This window comes from Seriola lalandi, unplaced genomic scaffold, assembly GCF_002814215.2.
Source record: "Seriola lalandi dorsalis isolate HSWRI2012SDOR001 ecotype SW California unplaced genomic scaffold, Sedor1 jcf7180002054861, whole genome shotgun sequence".
Classification (NCBI taxonomy): Eukaryota; Metazoa; Chordata; class Actinopteri; order Carangiformes; family Carangidae; genus Seriola; species Seriola lalandi.
The window spans coordinates 3,774,670-3,796,243 of record NW_019525414.1 but is presented as its reverse complement, the minus strand read 5'-3'; the positions used below and the strand labels follow the sequence as shown (position 1 = coordinate 3,796,243).

Below are 21,574 nucleotides of genomic sequence, written 5' to 3'. Positions count from 1 at the left end.
AGTAAACGATATGTAGACTGTAAACTAAAAAAATATTCAGTACTCTACCTCTCCTACCACACAAGCTGTTTGCCATTACACTGTGACTACACTTGTACTGCACGGCTGCTGTACTCCCCTCAAACGCTAAGCGCCTATTTCCCATCATTATGCCATTTAATGCGATCAGGATGGTAATCAGATTGCAAATGAAATACCTCCATGACACAGTTGTGTGGGTGCAGTGGTGCGGGGTGGTTAGAAAGGCGGCTGGTGGAGCATTTGGAAGGGCAGAGTGGCTCCAACCAGATCTAGGCATAATCTGTAAACCCTCCTCCTGCTCCTCCTTTGGGTGCTGAAGGGCAGGACAGGGTGTTTGAGAGACTCTTGTGAACGGTTGTGTTGTGAAGGACCTCGTGTTGAAGTGTAGGCATGACAAGAGAAAAGAAGACCATTGTTTTCAATAACACAGACTCATTGTGTTGTCTTATTAATATTACATTCCTAAGAAGTAAGACCAGTTCAAGTCTTGATTGATATTTTATTTGATCTTTAATATTCCTCACATGTCTTTTCACATTATTCAATTGCCATATTTCTCTAAAACAGCTGTTGGCGGCCGCAGTTTAAAAAGAGCCATAATCAGGTTTTAAGCTGCTAAACTACTTATGAGTTGTGAATATGTTCGTTAATACATCTTAGTGTGGAAGATGAGTAGGGATGAGGTCCAAAAGTGCTGGATGCGGTAGTCTGTCAGAGTGTATTACACACCTCACCGCTAAGAGCCACTTTACAGGACAGACACTTGTAGCTGGTGAGTCTGTGTGGAGGTATGCATATCAGAGAGGACAGGTCTGTCTGGATGGAGGATTTCTGTGGTAAGTAGTGTGTGAAATAGTGTGAATCTATGCACTGCTGCTTTATCACATGCTGGTTTCGATGGCATTGTGGAATTAAGTTTGTTCGGGTGCTTTTAAATGCGTTCATCATCTCTTTCCTGTCTCTCTCTCTCTGTTTGTGTGTGTCTGTGTGTGTGTGTGTGTGTGTGTGTGTGTGTGTGTGTGTGTGTGTGTGTGCGTGCGTGCGTGTGTGTGTGTGCGTGTGCGTGTGTGTGTGTCAGTCGTGACAGTGACCTCTCTACAATCATCTCCAATCTGCACCACACCAGACAGCACGGCATGCCCGAGGGCGAGTCAGCCTCTGATCACAACACCAGTACTGGACACACAGGTAGGACCCCCAGTGATGGTGTGTTTGTGTGTGTATGTGTGTGTGTGTGTGTGTTTAAAGGATTGTCAGTATGTGTATGTAATACAGGAAGTGTAGGATGTGTTCTTTCTCTCTCTCTCTCTCCCTTTGCACCGAGACTGATGATATATCTTCCTGTTCATCTCTTGTAACATATGTAAACGTTCCATTACCCATTTAATTTACTCTAATTTGTGTGATTGGAGGAATTTAACATAAGCTTATTACTCATTCCTGAAGGTCGCTCTCAAGTTGATTACTTAATGTTCTTCCCACATTCCCTGCCGCACTCCAGGATTTTTGTTAAACCCCCTGTTTTAAATTACCTCTGAATAAATAGCTTTGTTTGCCATTAATCCATTTTTATGTGAGCAGAGGAACCGTGGTGTGCGTATGCTAAGCTAAGAGCTTTTGTTACAGCTTACAGACAGAACATAGACAGCATTTAATCCCATCTATTTGTCAAGTAGCTTGTATGAGGACATTGTGCAGCCATCAAAGACATATGGTTGTAAAACAGCCTCTGTTGATATCACTATTCAGCGATCAACCTACTGTAATGGATGCTTCTGCCACATGGGGTTAGTTGTAACTGTTTACCTATTCACACGTGTGTGTATGTGTGTACAAGGTATGATGGATGGCAACAGTTGTACACTAGTTTCCCAGCAACCCAAACAAACCTTTCACATTATCATACATTATTAATGATGCTGACTTTTGCCACCAAGAAAAATGTATATCTAAAACACTAATTGTGACAATGAGTCAACTGTATTGAAAACATCCATCATCAAATCTTAATCCACACTTTTAAACATTTACATTTACCCCTAATTAAAGAATGAGTTTCCTTTTTATCAGTGAAGACCAAACCTTTGCTCCAGTGTTGCCCGGGGTTCGACCCTGTCCCCTCTTATCCCATTAGCCAGAGGCACAGCAAGAGGCATAATCAGCCCAGACCCAACACCTCCATACCCTCTCTCTGTGTGCTCATCTCCTCTGTCTGCCAGATTAATTGTCCATACGGTGCCTGTGATATCAGGCAGGGTGGGTGGAAGGTGAAGGGTATTAGACTGCTCACCAGCCACCCCAGCCAGTGTCTTAGACCCCGGTTTGGGACGGATTTCCACCCAAATACCGGCCTAATCAGCTGCTAAACTTAATGGAGAAATCAGAGCCATGAGTAGTTGTCTTAATGGGGAAAGACAAGAGGGAATAGAGGTGGATGGGGGGGGGGGTGATGGAGGAGGGAGTGAGCACAGTGTGGCCTACGCCAGAGGGGGTCTAGGACCCTAAAATCTGTCCGTTTGAGCATTAAAGGGAGATTTAACAGGCTGCCTAAGCGGCTCGCTCCGTGTCTGTAAACAAGTCCAATCCGATCAGCCACTGGCTCTCATTTTGTCTGCCAGTGAAATTAGACGCACACACATTCACAAACACACAATTACACACAAGTAGCACATAGTTATACAGATGCGTGCCCACGCCAAGTCAGCACAGGTTCATATTTGCATCCAAATACATAGGTGGGTGTAATGTGTATGAAGTTTTAGAGCATTGGATTATTTGACTTGGAGATGAATGAAATGGTAAACGCAGCTAGCTGTCTATGATATTGTCCTCCTCTGTTCTGCCAGTCAACCCTCATATTTGACTTAGCCTCTAAAAGTGTTTAAGGTTCTACCAATGAACTGTGGAGGGAGAGAATCTGAGAGACAGGAGGGAAATTAAAGAGCACACAAAGAGAAGAGAAACAAAATCTGCAACAGAGAGAGACAGACACAGTGATGGAAGAAACATTTGGAGAGAGGGAGACAGAGGAAAGAGAGATGAATGAGTGCGGTGGTGGTATCGGGGGAGGGCAGGCGGCAGCTATGGCGGCGGACGGCTCCGTATGTTCGTGTGTGTGTGGGTCAGGAGGAAAGGGAAGCAGGCTTGCCGGGTCGTCTCTGCACCGGAGTGGGCCGTTAATTAAATCTGAGGGATAGACAGGAGGGCTGCCTCCCTCCTTCTCCTCTCCACTCCATCCCTCCCTTCCTCCCTCATTCGCTCTCTCAATCTCCAGCCGCTGGCTATTCAGAGACTCTGTGAGAGGTGGAGGGGAGGGAAGAGGGAAGGAGGGAGGGAGGGGGAGAGCAGGGGCGCCGACGCTGAGAGTCTGGCTGCCTGTGGAGACTGTAAACCGTGGCTCTGCGGTCAGACCAGAGACTCAAACAGGCAGATAAGGTGTTTTTGGACCGCCACTCTCTCTCTCCTCTGCTCCCTGCTCTCAGACTCCCAGAGGCAGTTACCGCCTGTCGGTGTGTGTGTGGTTGAGGGTTGTAGCAGTGGTTTGGGGCTTGAGCACATTTGTGTGTGTGTGTGTGTGTGTGTGCACGCGTGTGTGTGCGTGTGTGTGTGTGCGCACGCGTGCACCTTTCCGTGTGTCGTTTTAAATGCCTGGTTTTAGATGTTTGCTTGCGTGTGAATCTGCAGCCTAGCGTGTTTGTGCAAGACCTTTTTTTTCAGTCTGACTGTGAGTGAGGATGGCTTTTAAAGTATTACCAGACAGATATTACATGATTAGCATAGAAAGGCAATTCTAAACAAAAGTAAACACTCAAGGATTTCTGATGATATTAACTCTGTCATCCATAAGTATAAAGGGAAATGTGGGTTGTAAATATTTTAAAACATCCCACTGCTTAATAGGGATGTAATTGTACTGCAATAACAAAATGGCCTCTCAGGGTTATAGTGCATAAAGACATACAGTATATTTATATAATGCTTCTGTCAAGAAACCAAATTCATAGATGGAAAACAATAAATAATTGAGTAAATAGAAAATAAAGCTTCAACTTAAAGATACATTTTTTTCCTGCATTATAGGTCTAAACAGAAATCTCAATCCAAGTTCTGTTTTTTTTTTGTGTTTCTCACGTCTGTGCCTCTTTGGTGTTAAACATTCATTGGTTGTTTTTTGTTTGTTTGGTTTTGGTTTGGTTTGTTTGTTTGTTTTTTATTCCACAAAGGTCATAATCGAAAAGGGTTTTGCTGGTCTTTTGATGGTTTTTTTTTGGTTAAACTACTTTTTCTGTTTATTCCTAGTGTTTAGAGTGATACATTACTAAGTAACGCTTCAGCGTAACAAACACTGAACTGTTACATTTTCAGTGCTGATTTAGTGAACCGGTGAAAATGTGTTACAGTATACATGTTATACTATGGATACATAGAATTTCAACAGAATTATTTGATGATGCTTTTGAAACTTTAATAGCCTTTGATATCCTGTGACATGAGCATCGTTTTGTATATGTATATTAACAGAGGTGTTACGAGGGAGGCGACACACCACTTGAAGAATCCTGAATAGAAAAGTCTGTAATGCTAAAGACGGCAGTTGCATGACACATCCCGCCCCTCTCCCCAGTGCACCAATCGTCTGCTTTATAACAGCGGAACGGTAAAACATGTCAAGCCAACCGTGTTGTTGCACTGAAACCTTACACATTAATAGTAGACCTACAACCTGTGGGGAATGAACGTCTCTTATATTAGTCCGTTTTATCCTCTGAACTCGATCTCTCATTTGCCATTAAATTGGGAACATTTTTAAACCTTATTTTAGAGGCAAAGTCACCAAACTTTTGAGGCAGTTTTATCGGATGATTCTGTACGTGCATTTTTTTATGTCCCTGTGATTAAAAGTGCAATTATGTCTCTCTCCCCATTCATTCAGATAGGAGCCTCGTATGTTTGCCCGAAATAACTGCCCGGGGGCATTGCCAAGATGGCTGTTGAGTGGCGAGACTTGCCTATAAGGACTTTGATATTCTGGCAGGAACAGTTGCCTAGCAACAGCCACTGTAAGCGGAAGAAGACAGATGAAGGCTGGGATGAGGGACACAGAAAGATGTGACAAATAAAGTTTTACATTTAAGAATGACAGATGACACCAGGTGATTAGAGAAGAGGATATAGCTATATTATTTTGAAGTTCCTTAAAAGAAAGATTTCATCGTGAGGTGTTAAGTTATGTTCAGGAAACACCTGTTTGATAATGCAGGAGGAGGTTTATGTCCATCATTGTTTCCATTTTGATGGACTTTTAGAAAGAAACTCAAAAGCAAAATTTGTTGTATTACCTTTCATCAGAGAATAAATCATAATGAAGGCATGTAATTATTAGTGATTTACAACTTCTGGTAAGTAACTATCATCATGTCACATCCCGGGACTTATTCTAAACAAAGCACTGTTCCTACTGATGGAAACGTCACTTCTTGTGTATCACCACCTTTTTATTGTGTTACATAACTATAACGCATTGCAAAAAGGACATTTATATAAAGTTTTTCACTTTAAGGTCAGCCATATTTTTTTATTTTCAGTTGACTACCCATTCTCTTCTTCATATTCTTCTTCTCTCTCCGCCTCTCTTAATTTCTCACTTCCTGTTGAAAACACATAGAGCATGAAAAACAGACGGGTATTGTATGGAGCAGTGTTATTGTGTGTGTACATTTGCACGTTGGCAGTGGTACATCCTCCCCTCAGCATGAGCAGAAGCGCCTCTCTCCCCATCTCCATCACCCACCCCCTGTCCCTCCATCCCTCTCCCAGCTGCATCGGCCCGTAAGCCAATCAATGGCAGGGCTTTCAGGGCCGGCGGAGGCCCCGGCGCACGGAGGGGTGATCAATAAGTTATTAGCACCATTCTGTCAGCTGTAATGTGGAGATTGATCGGGGGGCTGCGGCTCGCGGCTCACCCCACGTCCCTGCCTGTCACTCCCCCCCTTCTTCGCATAGCGCCCCCCCTCCCCAGCCTGATAAAGATGACAGATTAACGGAGTAAGAGAGGAATTAAGGAGTCTGGCTGTCTGAGCTGTCACCACGCTCCATGGGATGGAGAGAGAAGAGGAGGAGGACTAAAGTTTGAGGGAGGGAGAGGAAATCAGAAAGTAAGAGAGAAAGAGGAATGCTCCCCTGCCTGACTGTTCACCCTGGTGGTGTCACATGAAAGAGAAGAGGTTTAGGTCCTGCTGTTTCCTCTGTCTCTATCTGTCCCTCCGTTCTCATCCCTCTTTTCTCTCAGTGGGAGGAACAGCGGAGAAGGAGGAGGTTAACTAGCAAGGAGGAACTGAGGCAGAGCCAGGAATATAGTGTGTTTAGGCCAACTGCTTAAAGAAAAAGAAAAAAGTTAGCCTAGACTGTCTGTTTACCATGAATGGCTAAAACAGGGTATATCATAGCAGCTAATGCTACTGCAGCTTAATTACTGCATTTTGACAGTTAAAATCACAGCCTTGAAGCTAAAATAAAACTCCTGACTCCATAACCACTAATTCCTCAGCAATATTAACAAACAGGAGATATGGAAAGGCCCAGGGTAGCAAACTGTAAGCGGTGTTAGTGGGAGTAAAAGGGTTAGCATAGACGCTAGCAGAGCTCAGGGTTCGGCATTAAAAGGGAGCGCCGGTGCTCTAAGAAGCCCCATTTAATTGGCTTTAAAAGCTTTCCGCCCTCAAATCTCTGGCCCTCGGGCACTTGCTCAGGAGACAGAGTGTCTTGAGTGAGCTTGGCTCAAGAGACGACTCAAGTGTGTGTGTGTTTGATCATGAGAGGCTCTGGGTGTGGGTGTAAGCATGTGTGTATGTGTGTGTGTCTTTGGTAGAGGAAGGGGTTTAACTGATGGGGGTTCTCTCTCTCTCTCTCTGTCTTTATTAATATTCCACTAATAGGATAGATGGAAAGCTTTTGTGGTATTTTTTTTTGTTTGCTGTTTTTTCTTTTGACCAGTGAAAGAAACGTACTGAATGTGATTTGAAAATGAGAAGAAAAACAGAATAAGAGATCATAAATAAGACGACAGAAAAAGAAGAAATTGTGAAAGACATTCAGTGCGAGCATGTGTGTGTGTATGTGTGTCCATTAGCGCTCCCCCCTGCCCCCACTGTCTCTTTAGGGTGGTATAGGGAGTGGATTTCCTCAGGACCTGAGAGGCAACATCAAACACTGGATCATTAGTGAACCTCCTCCCTCTCCCTCTCTCTCCCTTTCTCATTTGCTCGCTCACCCTCTCATCAACACCGGGGCTCCTTCAGCAGCCCAACAAAATCCTCAGAGTCCTCTCTAAATCTCTTTCTGTCTCTTTCCCCTCCCTGTCTGTGTCTTGTTATAGAGAAGAAAGAACATAAGTTTGGGGGATAGGTTAAGGGTTAAAGGTCAGACCTCACTCCAGCTTCACTCCTCTGTTGATGACTGTCCTCCTGTCCCTACGATGACAACAATATCAGGAGAAGACACATGACAGAAATCGTCAAATGTTGTTTGCTTGGGTATTGCTGTTCATTGTTTCTCCTTGCTATTTACACATGCTGTGCAAATGATGAAAAATTGCTTCGTTGAAAAAGAGAGACACACAGAGAGGAACCATTCTCCTTGAGGGAGGAAGATAAAACACCCCCCCCATCCCTAAAAATATGCACAGGGAAGTGAGAGAGAGAGAGTGAGAAAAAGGAGAAAAAAGAGAAAGAGGGGAAGCAGTTGCTGCTGTGGCTTGGCTGTCTGTGTGGAAGAAGAAACAGAGTTAGAGAAAAAGCAGAGGTGCATGAGATAGAAATAGAGAAAGAAAGAAAGAAAGAGAGAGAAAGAGACAGACAGATAGAGAGGGAGAGAGAGAGGGCAATGACAAACGGCTTTTTCCTTCCTGCTGGCGCTGCGTGCGATGTGCTCTGGATCCCCTCCCTCTCTGATTAGGCCCGTATTGATTTGAGGTGTGTTTGAGGGGGGTGGACGTGAGGCGATGGGGCGGGAAGGAAGAGCAGGATGAGAGGGGAGGAGAGGAGGAGGAGGAAGCGGCAGTAGGGGGTGCTGTAATTGTACACTAGATGCTCCTCTTTGGTGGCAGGGGAGGAGGACGTGGGGGAGAACAGGGAGGAAAAGGGGATGGAGGAGGAGGCAGGGAGGGCGTAAACGGAGAGAGAGAGCGAGCTCCTGATGGGAGGAGGTTTCAAGCGCACCTAGAGGAGAGGAGAGAGAGAAGGAAGCAGAAGAGTAGCTCAGAAGTGTGTTTATGAGGGGATGACAGCAACAAGGTGGGTGGCGCGAGGGGGGAGGGGGTGACTGATGTGAAGGTACAAAGACTAGAAATAAACACATATTATAGACATAATATAGGCTGAGAGACTCGTGAACTTAAGTTCAGTCTCAGGCTTTTTTGCCAACATCTGGAAAAAGAGAGAGAGGAAGAACAGTGATAACACTTGAGGACAGACTGTTGGAAAGACACACTGGAGGAGACACAGAGAGACAGAGTCCTCCTCCCTCCCTCAAGTAGACAAACACACACGTGAATGAGTCGGGCAGATCTGTCATCCACAGCAGTGGAGGCCCCCAACAAGCACATCTCCAGACGCCCATGGTTTGCTTCACTCGCTCTGTTTCTCTCTCTCTCTCCAACTATCACTTTTTTTTTTCCTCCCTCTTTGGCTCCTTTTCACCCTCCCTCTTCTAACTCTGCATTTCCAAAGCAGCCACCATGTATACAGGTAGACGCAGAGCAGAGCTGCAATATCAAGCCTTTACTTTGGTCTTTTTGCTGACTGCTCTGTCTCTCTTTGTGTGTGCGTGTGTGTTTACAGATGCCCTTCTAGGCAAGAGGAGAAGCTTCTCTCCCAACAGCAGCAGCGAGTGTCCCTCTGACAGCAAGAAGTCACGTAGCGTATCCCCCAAAGGTAAGACCGTGTGGTGTACTCGTGCGCTGTGACGTTACAGATGTGCTTGGACATGTATTCTCAGAGAGGAAATGTGTGAAAACTGTAGGACAGAAGACAGTATGACTGAGTGTTAAAGTGGAAGAGAAAGGGTGGAAGCTGCAGAGTGAAGAAGAGGGAGAAATGAGGTAGTATTGATTTAGCTGCTGGTGGTCAGTGTGTTAGGGTTAGTGTGACGATGGGAATATCTTTCTCACGCACTCGTTGACACACTTCCTCTGTTAACCCTTTCCCTTGACTTATACAGTCTCAGTTGCGCGTGCGCACACACGCACACACACACACACACACACACACACACACACACACACACACACACACACACACACACACACACACACACACACACACACACACAAACACTTAGCCAGAAGATCAAAACACCCATATTTCCAGAACACAGTATTTGCTCTCTGACCACTGGTGGTATGGAAACATGAAGACAGGTTTAGTTTTAAGTATTGAGTTTTGTCTTTGAGATTCTGCTGCTACCCCAATAAGATGGATGTTTTTTAGCACCGCAGAAGAAGAAATTGTGGTGCTCAAAACATTGAGAAATGACATTTGAAAACTTTACAGCTACTTCTCTTTCCATGAACAGTAAGTAAGGTCGTTCTACAGACCTCCCTTTGGAGCTATTTTCTCCCTCAGATGAAAATGGTGATTTGAGTGATCTCGCCCTTTAACAGGAAAACAGAGCATGGGTGGCTGGCATGTCTGCTTTCCTCCAAATACAGTAAATACAGTAATGTGATATCTAAATAAAGTAATATGTTACATAGTATGCCATTCAGGTATAATATTATCAGTCTTGCAGCAGATTCCTAGCATACACACTTCACTGTTAACTTTTAATTAGCTCTATATGACAGACCTTGACAAGGCACACCTTGGCAAGACGATGCCCCTCTGTAGCGTTGGAATCCAGTCACCATCCTCTATTATTCATATCTCCCTCATGTGGTGTGAAACCGGGCCCCTGACGTGGAGCCGGCACGGCCACCGGGCCTGTCCCTCTGGGCTCCTGAGGTAGACTTCCTGACTGATGCATTATACAGGAGGCAAAGCCAAGGGCAGCTCACCGCACATCCAGCCTCATCTCTGCAGACACACAAACAACATGTACACACATACACACTCCAAGACAACGTGTAAGCCAAAAAACATCAGCAGCACACACACACACACACACACACACACACACACACACACACACACACACAAATACACGTGACACAAATAACTCTGATTATTTAAGATATTAGTATAATGTGACTCCATGATGGTTTGTGGGGTGTATTTGCATATGTGCATTTGGAGGTCAGATTGAGTTGTGTCGAGCTCAGCATGAACCCTGTGTTGACCTTTGCCCTCTGGTTGACCTTTGACTGAGAGATGCCCTGCCTGCTGCCTCCTCCTCTTTCACTGTGTAGGGAAGCACTCATTCCTGGCCATTATAGTCTTACTTAGACACAACCAAACTCCTGAAAGATGCATGGATTTTTGTGGATGTGTTTTTGTGTCACAGTGTGTTTGTGTGTGTGTGTGTGTTTATCTGTGTGCATGTCTGTTTGTGTATTCTGGCTTGGCTTCCTTTTAAGGCAAATGGGGCTTGTGTGTTTTTATTCTGACTTTGTGCTTCAGAGTTTGTGTGGTTAGGCTTCTGGTTTTGAAAGCAAACAATCCCTGTATACGCCTTATATATAGTCTTTCTTTGCTGCACATTTGCATAAGCGAGACAGAGACTTTGTTTTTGTGTGTGTAAGAGTGTGTGCAGCCTGCTGTCCAGTGAAGGGTATTCAAGCCAATTCAAAACACTGCTGATCCTGTGTGTTAACCTTGAGCTATGCCCACACTCAAACCTTGACTCCGCACCTGTATGTGTGTTCCTATATGGGTGTTATCAATGCGTGTTACATCTTTTTGCCTCCGAGGTTGGCGACAGACAGCATCCCTTAATGACTAATGCAGGTGGAGAAATAGATTGAGAGAGAGACTGAGAGGGTAGAGTTTGGATGGAGCCGGAGAGATTGGATGCCGCTGTGTAAATGATGTCTGTTTTTCTTTCAGTTGCAAAGTCGGCACCCCCTGCTGTGTTTAGAGAGCAAAAAAACTTAAGACAGGCACAGACTAGTTGCGCGCACACACAGACACACACACATACACTCAAGGACCTTGGGTGGATTAGCTGGAGCTTGGCGGTGGAGACAGAGATGCTTGCGTGCTCGCTTCCTCCCCCACCACCTCCACCCCACCTCCGCTCCTCAGCGCCACTCCTGCTCGCCTGCCCGGGGCCAGGCTCAGGTTTCAATAAGAAGGAGGGTGGTAAAAATAACCCCTGCTTTCCTCTGCCTCTCCCTCCTCCTCCTCATCCTCTTTCTCCCTCTTCTAACTCCCTAACCACCTCCCATATCCCCCACCACCCTTACCTTAGATCATGTTACTATTGACAGAGAGAGAGAGGAGGGAGGTCAGAGAGAGAGATTAAGTGTGGGGACTGACAGCTAGATAGATATCATACACCACATTGTGTTCACAACACCTTAAACACCGCACAGCAGTACTACACACACATTCATACACACACACACACACACACATTGGTAGAAACTGAGTTTTTCTTGTTCTTTTGGGTTTTTTTTATCGTCTACATTTGATAAAGTCAAAATACAGCATTGCAAAACAACTCTACTTATAACCTTTCACCCTTTGCCACTGTCAGCATGGATACTGCACTTTCTGAGAAATGGCAAGTTCATGCTAGGGTCAGGCTCAGTCCATTAACAATGCATGTCTGTATGTGTATAGCTTCACATGTAGAGGCTTCTAGTCCATCATTGCCGACTTCTTAATTAATGATCTGTGTACAAGTATGTCTTCTGGCGGATATTTGAGGAAGGCTACAAGTCAAAGAGTGCACTGATCAAAAATATGCCTGTTGGAACAATGTATAAAATTAATTTGAGGCAATTCTTTGTTCGGGGTTTACCATGTTTACAGTGGCAATGTGTCCTTATTGTATTTTGTCATCTTTTTAGGGCTGTGCAAGGTGTGATTTTTATCCTAAAATCCACCTGTCTTGTGAGCCAAAATCACAAAATGTGACAGAAAAACATTCCTTTCCCTTCATATTCCTCAAATGAAATTGTGGTGTTTGGTTTAGACACTGCTCAGAGGAATTAACATGTAAAACAATGCAAACTGGTTCCTGAACAGCAGTGAATGAACCCTCCTTTCAGAAAAAGTCAGACTCACTAGTATTAGATTTAGTTCTTCTCTTGTCCCTTGGCCAGGTTGCTAAACAGCAGTGTTCTGTGTTCAGTTTAGTGATGCCCTGAAATGTGATTTGAACTACAAATGTTTAAAATCTGTGACCTCTGGCTGCCATTTGGAGACACAAGCGGTTTGAAGCTGCATTGTAAATTTGAGTATGTGCTTGAGGCAAATTCCTCACAGTCATGCCTGACACAGAGATGACTGTGGATGACGATGAATACACAAAACAATCATATAATCATATGCTGAAAAGAGAGTTTAGTGTAAGCATTAAGTTCAGAGCAAGTTAATAGCCTAACAGAGTTTTAGAGCCTGGAGTTTCAAGTTCATATTTATCTTCTGATGAGTTGGATATTGACAGTCAAGTGTCTCCCTCATCTTTTCAGAAAACTCCCAGAGTCCGGTTGTGGAGGCAGGCGGCAGCCACGGCCTCATGAGCCCTGAGGAGCACTACAGGCGCATGATGTCAGCGCTCAGCGAGCAGGGGTCCTATGAGGAGCAGCAGCAACGCCTCTACCAGCTGGCAAGCAGCATGGGCTTGCCCGGCCACGGTCAGTCCACAGCCTCTGCATTTCTGTGTGTGTGTGTGTGTGTGTGTGTGTGTGTGTGTGTGGCGCCATCATCGTCATCTTCACCTCTACTGTCATTATATTGGCTTTCAAATATGTGTGGTGCACTCAGATTCATCTAGTTACATCATATATACCTCAGTGCACAGTTGGTTTTTAAATTCTCTGTAGTGTTTCCTACTCTACCAGTAAGAACTGACTCATGAAAGATCTAGAGGTACTTTTCTTTTAGTTTTTTTTTCTTTGTTTTGAAGTAACTTGAGAGTTAGTTTGAGATTTACTTCAAACTAAGAGTTTCCTTTGGAAGCACTTCACCAGCTTCTGTAAAAAAAAACGAAAAAAAAAAAAACCCTTTTCCATCACCTGTCACCAAGTCACCGAGATGCCGTGCTACTTTGTAACCCCAGAGTGTCGCGCTGTGTTCAGGGTACCATGTTAAGTTGTGCCACACTGCTGCCATTGTAAAACCCCAGCCATGGAGATGGCTGGCATTTCTATTTGCGGTGCTTGCCCACCAGTGTCAAAGTGTCACTCAGGGTGATTTCTGACCACCATGGCTCTCCATTGTTAACAACACCCACAAGCCTTCGCATGCATCAACGCCACGACTGATTCGGAAGCTCTCATTGGCTGTCTGCCAGGGCTCTAAATCTCCCAACACTCTGGAAACCACTAGTATGTCCCAAATTTTCTCAATTTCTACAGACGCATAAAATTTACTGGTTTTAGCATGAGAGAATTGTAGCTTGATGGGGAAGAAAGAAAATGAGAAAAAGTTGCCTTGTTTGGGTTTTATAAGTTGGCTTTACATTCATTTCACTTTGCCTGCCATTAAATGTTAACCTTTTTCTCACATTATTGTAAAGAATGTAACATAAAGTCCTACCAGTCTTTTATGAGCTCTTTCGCAGTAGCATAAATCCAATCGATGCCCTGGCTGAATTGTAGTTTGAGCTACTTTTATTTTTATTTGATTAGTAATGATTTTTAATTGCTGGCTGCAAATCTAGGGGGCGAAGCCTATAAATGCTTTAATTGCCTTTTCCCCGTGTCTTAGAGGAGTTAGAGGAAAGATGCAGTGCATTGTGGGGATTTTATGGCCCAGGGTGCAGTCTGATCGTTGGCTTCCTTTCCCAGAAGCCTTGCTGGTATGAGGCAGACGCTCTGGCGCAACACAGACATACTCGCTCCGTTTCTTCACTTCCACATTCCAAATCGTTTGATAGTTTCCACACTATCCTTTATTCTGCACTTGTGCATTCTTCTTCCAAGCTGCACTTAAAAGCTTTCTATGTGCAGAAAAAGAAGAGACAGAGGTAAAGAGACACCAAAAATAGGAGTCAAAAAAAATCTGAGGAGAGAAATGGTCAAAGGAAATGAGGGAGGAGCAGAGACGAAGGAAGAGTGAATAAATAACTTCTCCCGGAGCAAAGAATCAAGAATAAAAACCTCATACATACAAGTTTACGGTTTATTTAATCACAAAATGAAATACCACTACCATTTAAAACACAACTTAACGTTAAGATTTCCATCAAGCGACGTGTGTGTTTGCATCCACTGTTTGTGCGTGTTAGATCCTCTAAGCGGATGATGAGCCATGGGCATAACAGGCTTTGCCAACGCTCCCTGACAGCCAAGCCTTTGGTGCTGCTAATATTCGTTTTCTTCCACACCTGGCAACTTCCTCCATCTACCCACTGACAGTTTGCAAGTTTATGTAGAAAACTTATTTTAACACTACCTTGAAATCCCCTCTCAAATTAACAGTTGGAGCTTGTTAAGAAACTGACACTCTCAGACACAAACAGCCTAGGAGGTGGGACACAGGGACAGCTGTTTTGTCTCTTGAGAGGCTGATGAGAATAACTTCAGTGAGAGGCCCTTGACATTGACCTGGTCTCCGATGGGGCCCCTGTGACCCCCTTCTCCCTCCCCACTGGGCTCCCACCACCACCATCTCTCCTATACATCTCCCTCTCAAGCACTGCTTTTATACCCCCTCCTCTCCTCCTCCTTTCCTTACCCCCACCTCCAACTCTCCCTTTAGCCTTGGTCCCCGCAGAGCATCCTTTCATGTGTTTGAAGTGTAGGGCACAGAAAATGAAAGTGTGTGTGCGTGAAAGAGGCGGGGGTGAGATGGAACACTGTGTGCATGTGTGTGTGGATGTGTGTGTGGATGTGTGTGTGGATGTGTGTGTGGATGTGTGTGTGGATGTGTAGGTGCAAGGTGTTGTTTGAGAGGCTCTCTCTGGACCTGATGGGCAAAAGAAGAGTTGGGAAGGGGAGGAGGGGCTGAAATTTGAGGTGGAGGGGTGGCGGGGTTGTAGAAATGGCCAGGAGGGCTTTCCCCCCTCTTCATATGATGAAAGGAGAGAGAAAAGAAAGAGAACGGTGGGGGTAGAAATCCAGATGAAAGTGAAGGGAGGGGTGGGATGGAAGGGGCGTTCTGTTTTGTCTCGTGCAGTTTAGTCTGATTTGAAACATGAAGCTACCCAACATCCATTTATTATCATCCCAAAGAGCTGGAAAACTCCAACATGGGATTGGTCAAAGTACAAACAGTCAAACACACTGAGTGTGACAAACAAGCCCCAAATTTACTGCTGGCTAAGCCTACGATGCCGGTTGAATACCTCTTCCTGAAAAGATACTCAATTTTCTGGTGTATGGTGCGCTTTAGCGGATGGATGTCGGCTTTTGTGTACCTGCCAGTCCACCAAATCCATCACGAGGCCGGCCAAGCTGTATCAGCGCAGCGCTCCTCTGCATTCTCAGGCCGAGGAAAACCCAGCTTAACCAAGGGGATTTAGGCCCAACTCCAGGAATGATGGCAGGGAGAAAAATGAGATGGCACAAAGGAGGGATAAGCGGGATGGGTCCGAGTGGTAAACTGGGACCTCCCAAAATAACTCTTGCAAAGATGTGTGTCATTGTGTGTGTTTGTGTGTCCTCAATTAGGACTCTAATTTGCAGTCAGAGGGACTCTCCCCTTGTGTTCCAGCAGCTGCAACACGAAGAGTTTTAGAGTGCGAAATTCTGTATCTGAGTACCTACTCTCTATATACACACACACACACACACACACACACACACACACACACACACACACACACACACACACACACACACAGAGGGGTAGAGCCCCAGGTGACCCTGCTCCTCTCAGTTCACATGATGAAAGAGAATTAGAGAAGGAGGGAGGGGGGTGCAAAATATGGAACCTATGTTGAAGTGAAGCTTTACAAACATGGACTGGATAAAAAGAGAATGAAATAAAAAGAGAACTGGAAGAAATACTAGACAGAGAAATGTTCAAAATAAATGTAGAGTTCCTACAGTGTTATACCGCTTGTATTGTGTGGGTTTAAAGAAGCACTGCACTTATTTAACATATCAAAGTCAGGGCCATAGCTACAATTGACTCATTATTGGATTAAAAAGGAGCCTCGTATGTTTTTGACTAAATTTCTTTGACCGATTTGACAAACGTCTACATAAAATAAACATTATTTAGTGTTCTCCACCAGGATAACCTCCTACCAGTGTAAAGAAGGAATTAATTAAAAAGAAATTGAATTTTTAAAATGGAATTTATAAAATGTGAAATTTTATTTATTTATTTTATTTATTTTTATTTGCATTGTGGCTTAAGTGGCTGGGTCCTGCTGGAGGAATTTGGACTTGTGACCTCAGTATTTTTAAATTCCTGATTATAGTGCTGGTCAAAGTCAATTTACCAATCACAGGGAGGACTACTCAGCCTGTGGAAACAGTTGTTTAAAGTCTTCTGTGGCTCTGGAAAACCCAGAGTCTAAAAGGAGCTATGTTGAAGAAAATTACTCTAGTGAAATCAGTTAAGTAATTTCAGCTTGGAACCTGCACATTTTTTAGCCCAAAGTAACTCTCTCACAACCTGGGAGCACGGAGTTTGAAGGACATGGTGTTTACCAGGCAGGGAGGGTCTAGTCAAAGACGCTGTTGTGCGGCATTGTGGGACGTGTCTTTGGTGGAGCTCAACCCTAATTAAGGTTTGAAGCCAAAAGTTAGAATCTCTTCCTTGTGTCTTATTTCGGCTGTAATATAACCAGGATATCTCGAGCTCTACTTTGATTTGATTGACCATTCTTTTTAAAAATGTGTCTCTTCAAAGTCTCCAAACTTTACAGAATTGCAACACTAAATCACTGGAGTGCCCCTTTAACTGAGAGTCATACACAATAATTGGTGAGGTGGGATAGTGACCACAGTTAAGTCTTAGAGGTCAAGTCTTCCACCCTGTCACCCCTACACCATGTATGCAAGTGCACAAGAGTCTGTGTGTATGTGTGTATGTGTGTGTGTGTGTGTGTGTGCGTGTGTGTGCGTGTGTGTGTGTGTGTGTGTGTGTGTGTGTGTGTGTGTGTGTGTGTGTGTGTACTCTTGGGCTCCAGTTCCCTCTGATCCTTCCCTTATCTCCCCTTTACCCACACACACACACACACACACACACAAACACCCTTGTCTGCCGCCAGCCGAGTCCCCTGCGGCCTGGCGCAGCAAACAGATCGATACACCGGAGCTAGGCCGCATTAATATCTGTCGCTTCACCCTCCCACCCCCACCCCACCCCGGCGCCTGCTCAACTGCTTCAGCACACACAACACACACAGAAACACACAGTCAGGCACGCACACGCAGGCACCTAAATCACACAGACACACATCACACCCGCACCGGCGGCGGAAATGGCCCCTAGCTCCCGAGGGATCTGTCTAATTAAAAAAGTGGGGAGGGGGGGAGAGGGGAGGGGAAGAGGCGGAGAAGAGCAGAGAGAGGATAGATAGATTGAGGCAGAGAGAGAGAGAGAGAGAGAGGGAGGAGAGAGAGAGAGAGAGCAGGATGGATTTTTCTCTCATTAGAAGCCATGTCTCCTGGTGTGGCCTGGCCTGGCTGATAATGATGAGGCCTCTTCTCCTACGAGGGCGAGAGAGAACAGGGGTGGCTGGGAGAGAGGGGAAGAGTGAAGAAAGAGATGGAATGAGGCGAGTGGTAGAGGGCAAGAAGGTGGAGAGGAGAGGGCAGGCAGGCAGAGATTGAAGGAGAAGGTGTGATGATGGTGGCAAAGGTGGGGAGCGGTAAAAATGCTCGGCACCTGATGTGTGAAGTTGCTTTTTGCTCTCTCGATTGTACAAAAACACGCCAGGATTTGTTTTGAAAACATTATCACACACAACATAATTTTTCACGGCATCTTTTCTAACCTTTTAGCTTTTCCGCGTCCACCTCTTTATTTCCTCACATTTACTTGAAAGTGGTCAGCTCAGTTCCAAAGCGTGGCCGATGAGTTTGAACGCTGTGTGCTAATTTCATACACCTCTGCCAAAATGTCTGTTTCATTTATCTTTGTTCAGTGCGAGTGTGTTTACATGCTCATGTGTCTGTATGCGTGTATGGGTGTGACATGGGGATTAGAAAGTGCATCACAATCATTTTCAGTATTAATGTGGAATGAGCCGAGGGTGGGTTTTTAAAATGACTTATTGGTATTTTTATGAGCTGTCTGCATACTTAACCCTCACATCCATCACTACAGGACAATAAACAACTTTTTAAAGTATGTATCACTTCTTCAAGTCATGTTTACACTTACAGCTAAACACACTTAACAACTATAAGCTGGTGAAATGTATAGTTTTTGTATGTTTTTTTTTTTTTCTGTCTAAACTTTTCCACACAATGCTGATATTCTTTTAATCTCTTAGTATAGACATGAGGAGCTGGATGCTAAATTTGTTTTTATCCCTTCCTCCCTCTTGCCTCCCATTTGCTTTTTCCCCTCTGAATCCTTCTTGTCTTTCCTCTTTGCCTCAACTATTAATCGTCTTTTTAATTCATCATCTTTGTCTTGTCAACTCTCCACATTTGCCCCTTCGCTCCCTCTTCAGACATACTGCGTGCTCGTCAGGAGGCGCTGGCTGCAGCGGTGAGGAATCCAGTGGCCTTAGAAGCTCACCTGCCCTCGGCGGGCAGCTCTTCTTCATCCAGCCAGAGACGCAAGCAGGGTCTGCCGCAGCACCGAGACGCACATTACACCGACAGGTGAGAAGCAGATACAAATGCACACTTGCTTGATACCCAGGTCTCTGTCAGCTTTGCTAATAGCTAGCTATTGAAACTGCAGCCATGCTCTGCTTGCAATACCAGTATTATTCATCATTAATAAAGCCCAACACCCACATCTGCACATACACACATTCTGCATAAGAGGCCACAATTGATGTGACCACACATAAATATAGAAATCACAATGAAAAAATGTGGAGAGAACGCCTGTAAGTGGGGGAAAGAGTTGAAGGAGTTAATCAGCTGCCAGTCTGCCTCACTACACCACTGCACTTCTCTTTCCGTTCTTCCTCCCATTTCCTAGCACAAGATCTGATCTAATTTTTGACTTTTTCAGTGTGCTGCAGTGCATGTTTGTGCGTGTGTGTGAATGTATGTGCATCTCCACATACATGGCTAAACTAAGGATCCAATAACCTCTTGGCTACCACGGTGGAGCTGCACGCCTGCATCCCTGGCTCTTTCTCCCTCCTCTCCCCCCAGCGCTGGCCCCTGCGCCTCCCAAACAAAGCCGGGGGCAGCGGGAGTGGGCGGGTAATTGCTTGTCGATTATTTATGTGGCGCGGGGAGAGGCGGGGGATCGATAATGGGCCGGCGGTGCGGCAACAGGGGGGGAGGGTGTGAGTGCGAGAGGGGGGTGGTGAGGGGTAGGGGTGGGGATGTAAGCAGGAAGCAGAGCGGCTGGTCGCTGTGTGGTGCAGCTCTGGTAGGCTGTGGGGGTGTATATATTGTGTATGTGTGTGTATTGAGGCGAGGGGGGGGGCCTGATTGTTCGTTTGTGTTTGTTCCATTTTTCAAGCTGGCCGTCTGCATGCGTGCTCATCTATGCGGATTGAATTTGGGTTTGTTTGTGTGAATATGTCTGCTAATTTGTGCGTGTGTGTGCGTGTGTGGCCAGTGGTGCAGTGTGAATGTAGTCAGTGAGCCGCGGCTGTTCTCCAACAGCACACAGAGTAATTAGCCACACAGGACCAGGGAGAGTTAACTAGGCCTCACCCTCCCTCCATCCATCCATCGCCACCTCACCCCGTCCCCCTCTACCTCCCCCTGTCTCCTCTTTAACCCTTTCACTCTCAATATGTTTTTTGGAGTGGGGAAAAAAGAGGGTTAATGGGGAAAATATGTTGAAGTGCCCTTTCAATCACTTGTACTAATGTGCACATGAAAATGCAAGAAGAAAGAAAAGGGAAACAGACAGAGAGTGTTGCAAAATCTGTATGATGTTGCACCTGCATCTACATTCACTGTAGGTTCAAAAGTACATAGATACACACTTTAGTGTAGTTTTGGTCTAGGGTTGTTTTTATGTTCTGGGCAAGGTCCCTTACTGCCTATTAAGGGAAGTCTTAGTGCTACTGCATAAAATATATTTTTTGACAATAGTGTGCTTCCAACTTTGTGGCAACAGTTGAGGGAAGGCCCCCTTGTGTTTTAACAAGTAATACCCTCGTGCACGGTCCATGAAGAGACAGATTTCTCAGTTTGGCCTGAAAGAACATGAGCGACCTGGATAGAAGCACCTTTGGGATGAACTGAATCACAGACTTTATCAAAGGCCGTATTGCCCAACCCCAGTAATGCTCTTGTGGCTGTGGCTTAAAGCAACATGGGTTTGTGTAGAGAACAACAATGTCATGTGGGTGTAATGTCCACATACTTTCGGCCATGTAGTGCACACGTGTCTAAGTGCTAGACTGTACCCGCTCCCCACAAAATACACACAACCTGCAGAAAAGAGAGCTCGGGAGAAAATTAAGAAGAGACATGAGAGTGGAATGAGTGCAAAGTGAAGAGAAAATTAAAATCAAGATAATTGGGGAGCAAAAGCAAAAAACAGACTGAAAAGGCGAGACGGAGGAAGTGAGTTAGAGACAGAAGCTCTTCCCCTCTCTAACTCTCCATGGCTCACCTTTCCATCGACCCCTCATCATTGATTATCTGGGGCCCATTAGGGCCCATTGTTAAAAACAAATCATTAGGGCCGCTCGATGGGCTTAGAGCCTGGCGCTCCATTTGTCTGGCCTTAAATGGCACTAAGCTCACCAAGCATCTGCAAGGCAAATAGGGGAGGGATGGAGAAAAGTAAAGAGAGAGAGAGAGGAACTGGAAAACATGGAGCTTAAAACGGGGATGAAGAGGGGAGATGGTGAGAGGACGAAATGACGGAGAGAGAGAGAGATGAAGCAAAATAGGGAGTGAGGAGATCGAGAGAGTGTGAGATAAGGGGAGGAAGGGAGGGACGGAGAGAGCAAGCGAGATAGAGGGCGGGAGAGAGAGAGAGAGAGAGAGAACGAGCGCGGAGGGAGCCTCATCCATTTTAATGAGCTTCCTGTGTAAATGTGTTCCTGCGGAGAAGGAGCCGAAGGCGGCCGCGCGGCGCTCCTAATCCCCCCACGCTCCCATCATTAAGGGCAGCCCTGTCACACACACACACACACACACACACACACACACACACACACACACACACACACACACACACACAGAGCCTGGGCTGCTGTGGGACGGGACCGCTGTCGCCACTCTGACAGGTCGTCACACACCAGTGAATTCCCCAGGAGCCCATGGCCTCACTGCAGGCAGAGAGAGAGAGGAGGAGAGAGAGATTGGGAGAGAGGTGGGGCGGGGGAGAGA

The 21,574-nt window shown here is 45.4% G+C and overlaps 1 protein-coding gene across 4 annotated transcripts in view; it reads left to right on the top strand.

Annotated features, from left to right (window-relative positions):
- The window catches only part of samd11 (sterile alpha motif domain containing 11), a 50,342-nt gene that overhangs the window by 20,873 nt on the left and 7,895 nt on the right, over positions 1-21,574 (top strand). For all 4 annotated transcript variants that reach the window (XM_023427397.2, XM_023427396.2, XM_023427398.2 and 1 more), the window contains exons 4-7: positions 1,100-1,209; positions 8,859-8,951; positions 12,653-12,817; positions 18,763-18,916. In XM_023427397.2, the coding sequence (XP_023283165.1) occupies positions 1,100-1,209; positions 8,859-8,951; positions 12,653-12,817; positions 18,763-18,916 (522 nt within the window). The remainder of the gene's footprint in view (positions 1-1,099; positions 1,210-8,858; positions 8,952-12,652; positions 12,818-18,762; positions 18,917-21,574) is intronic.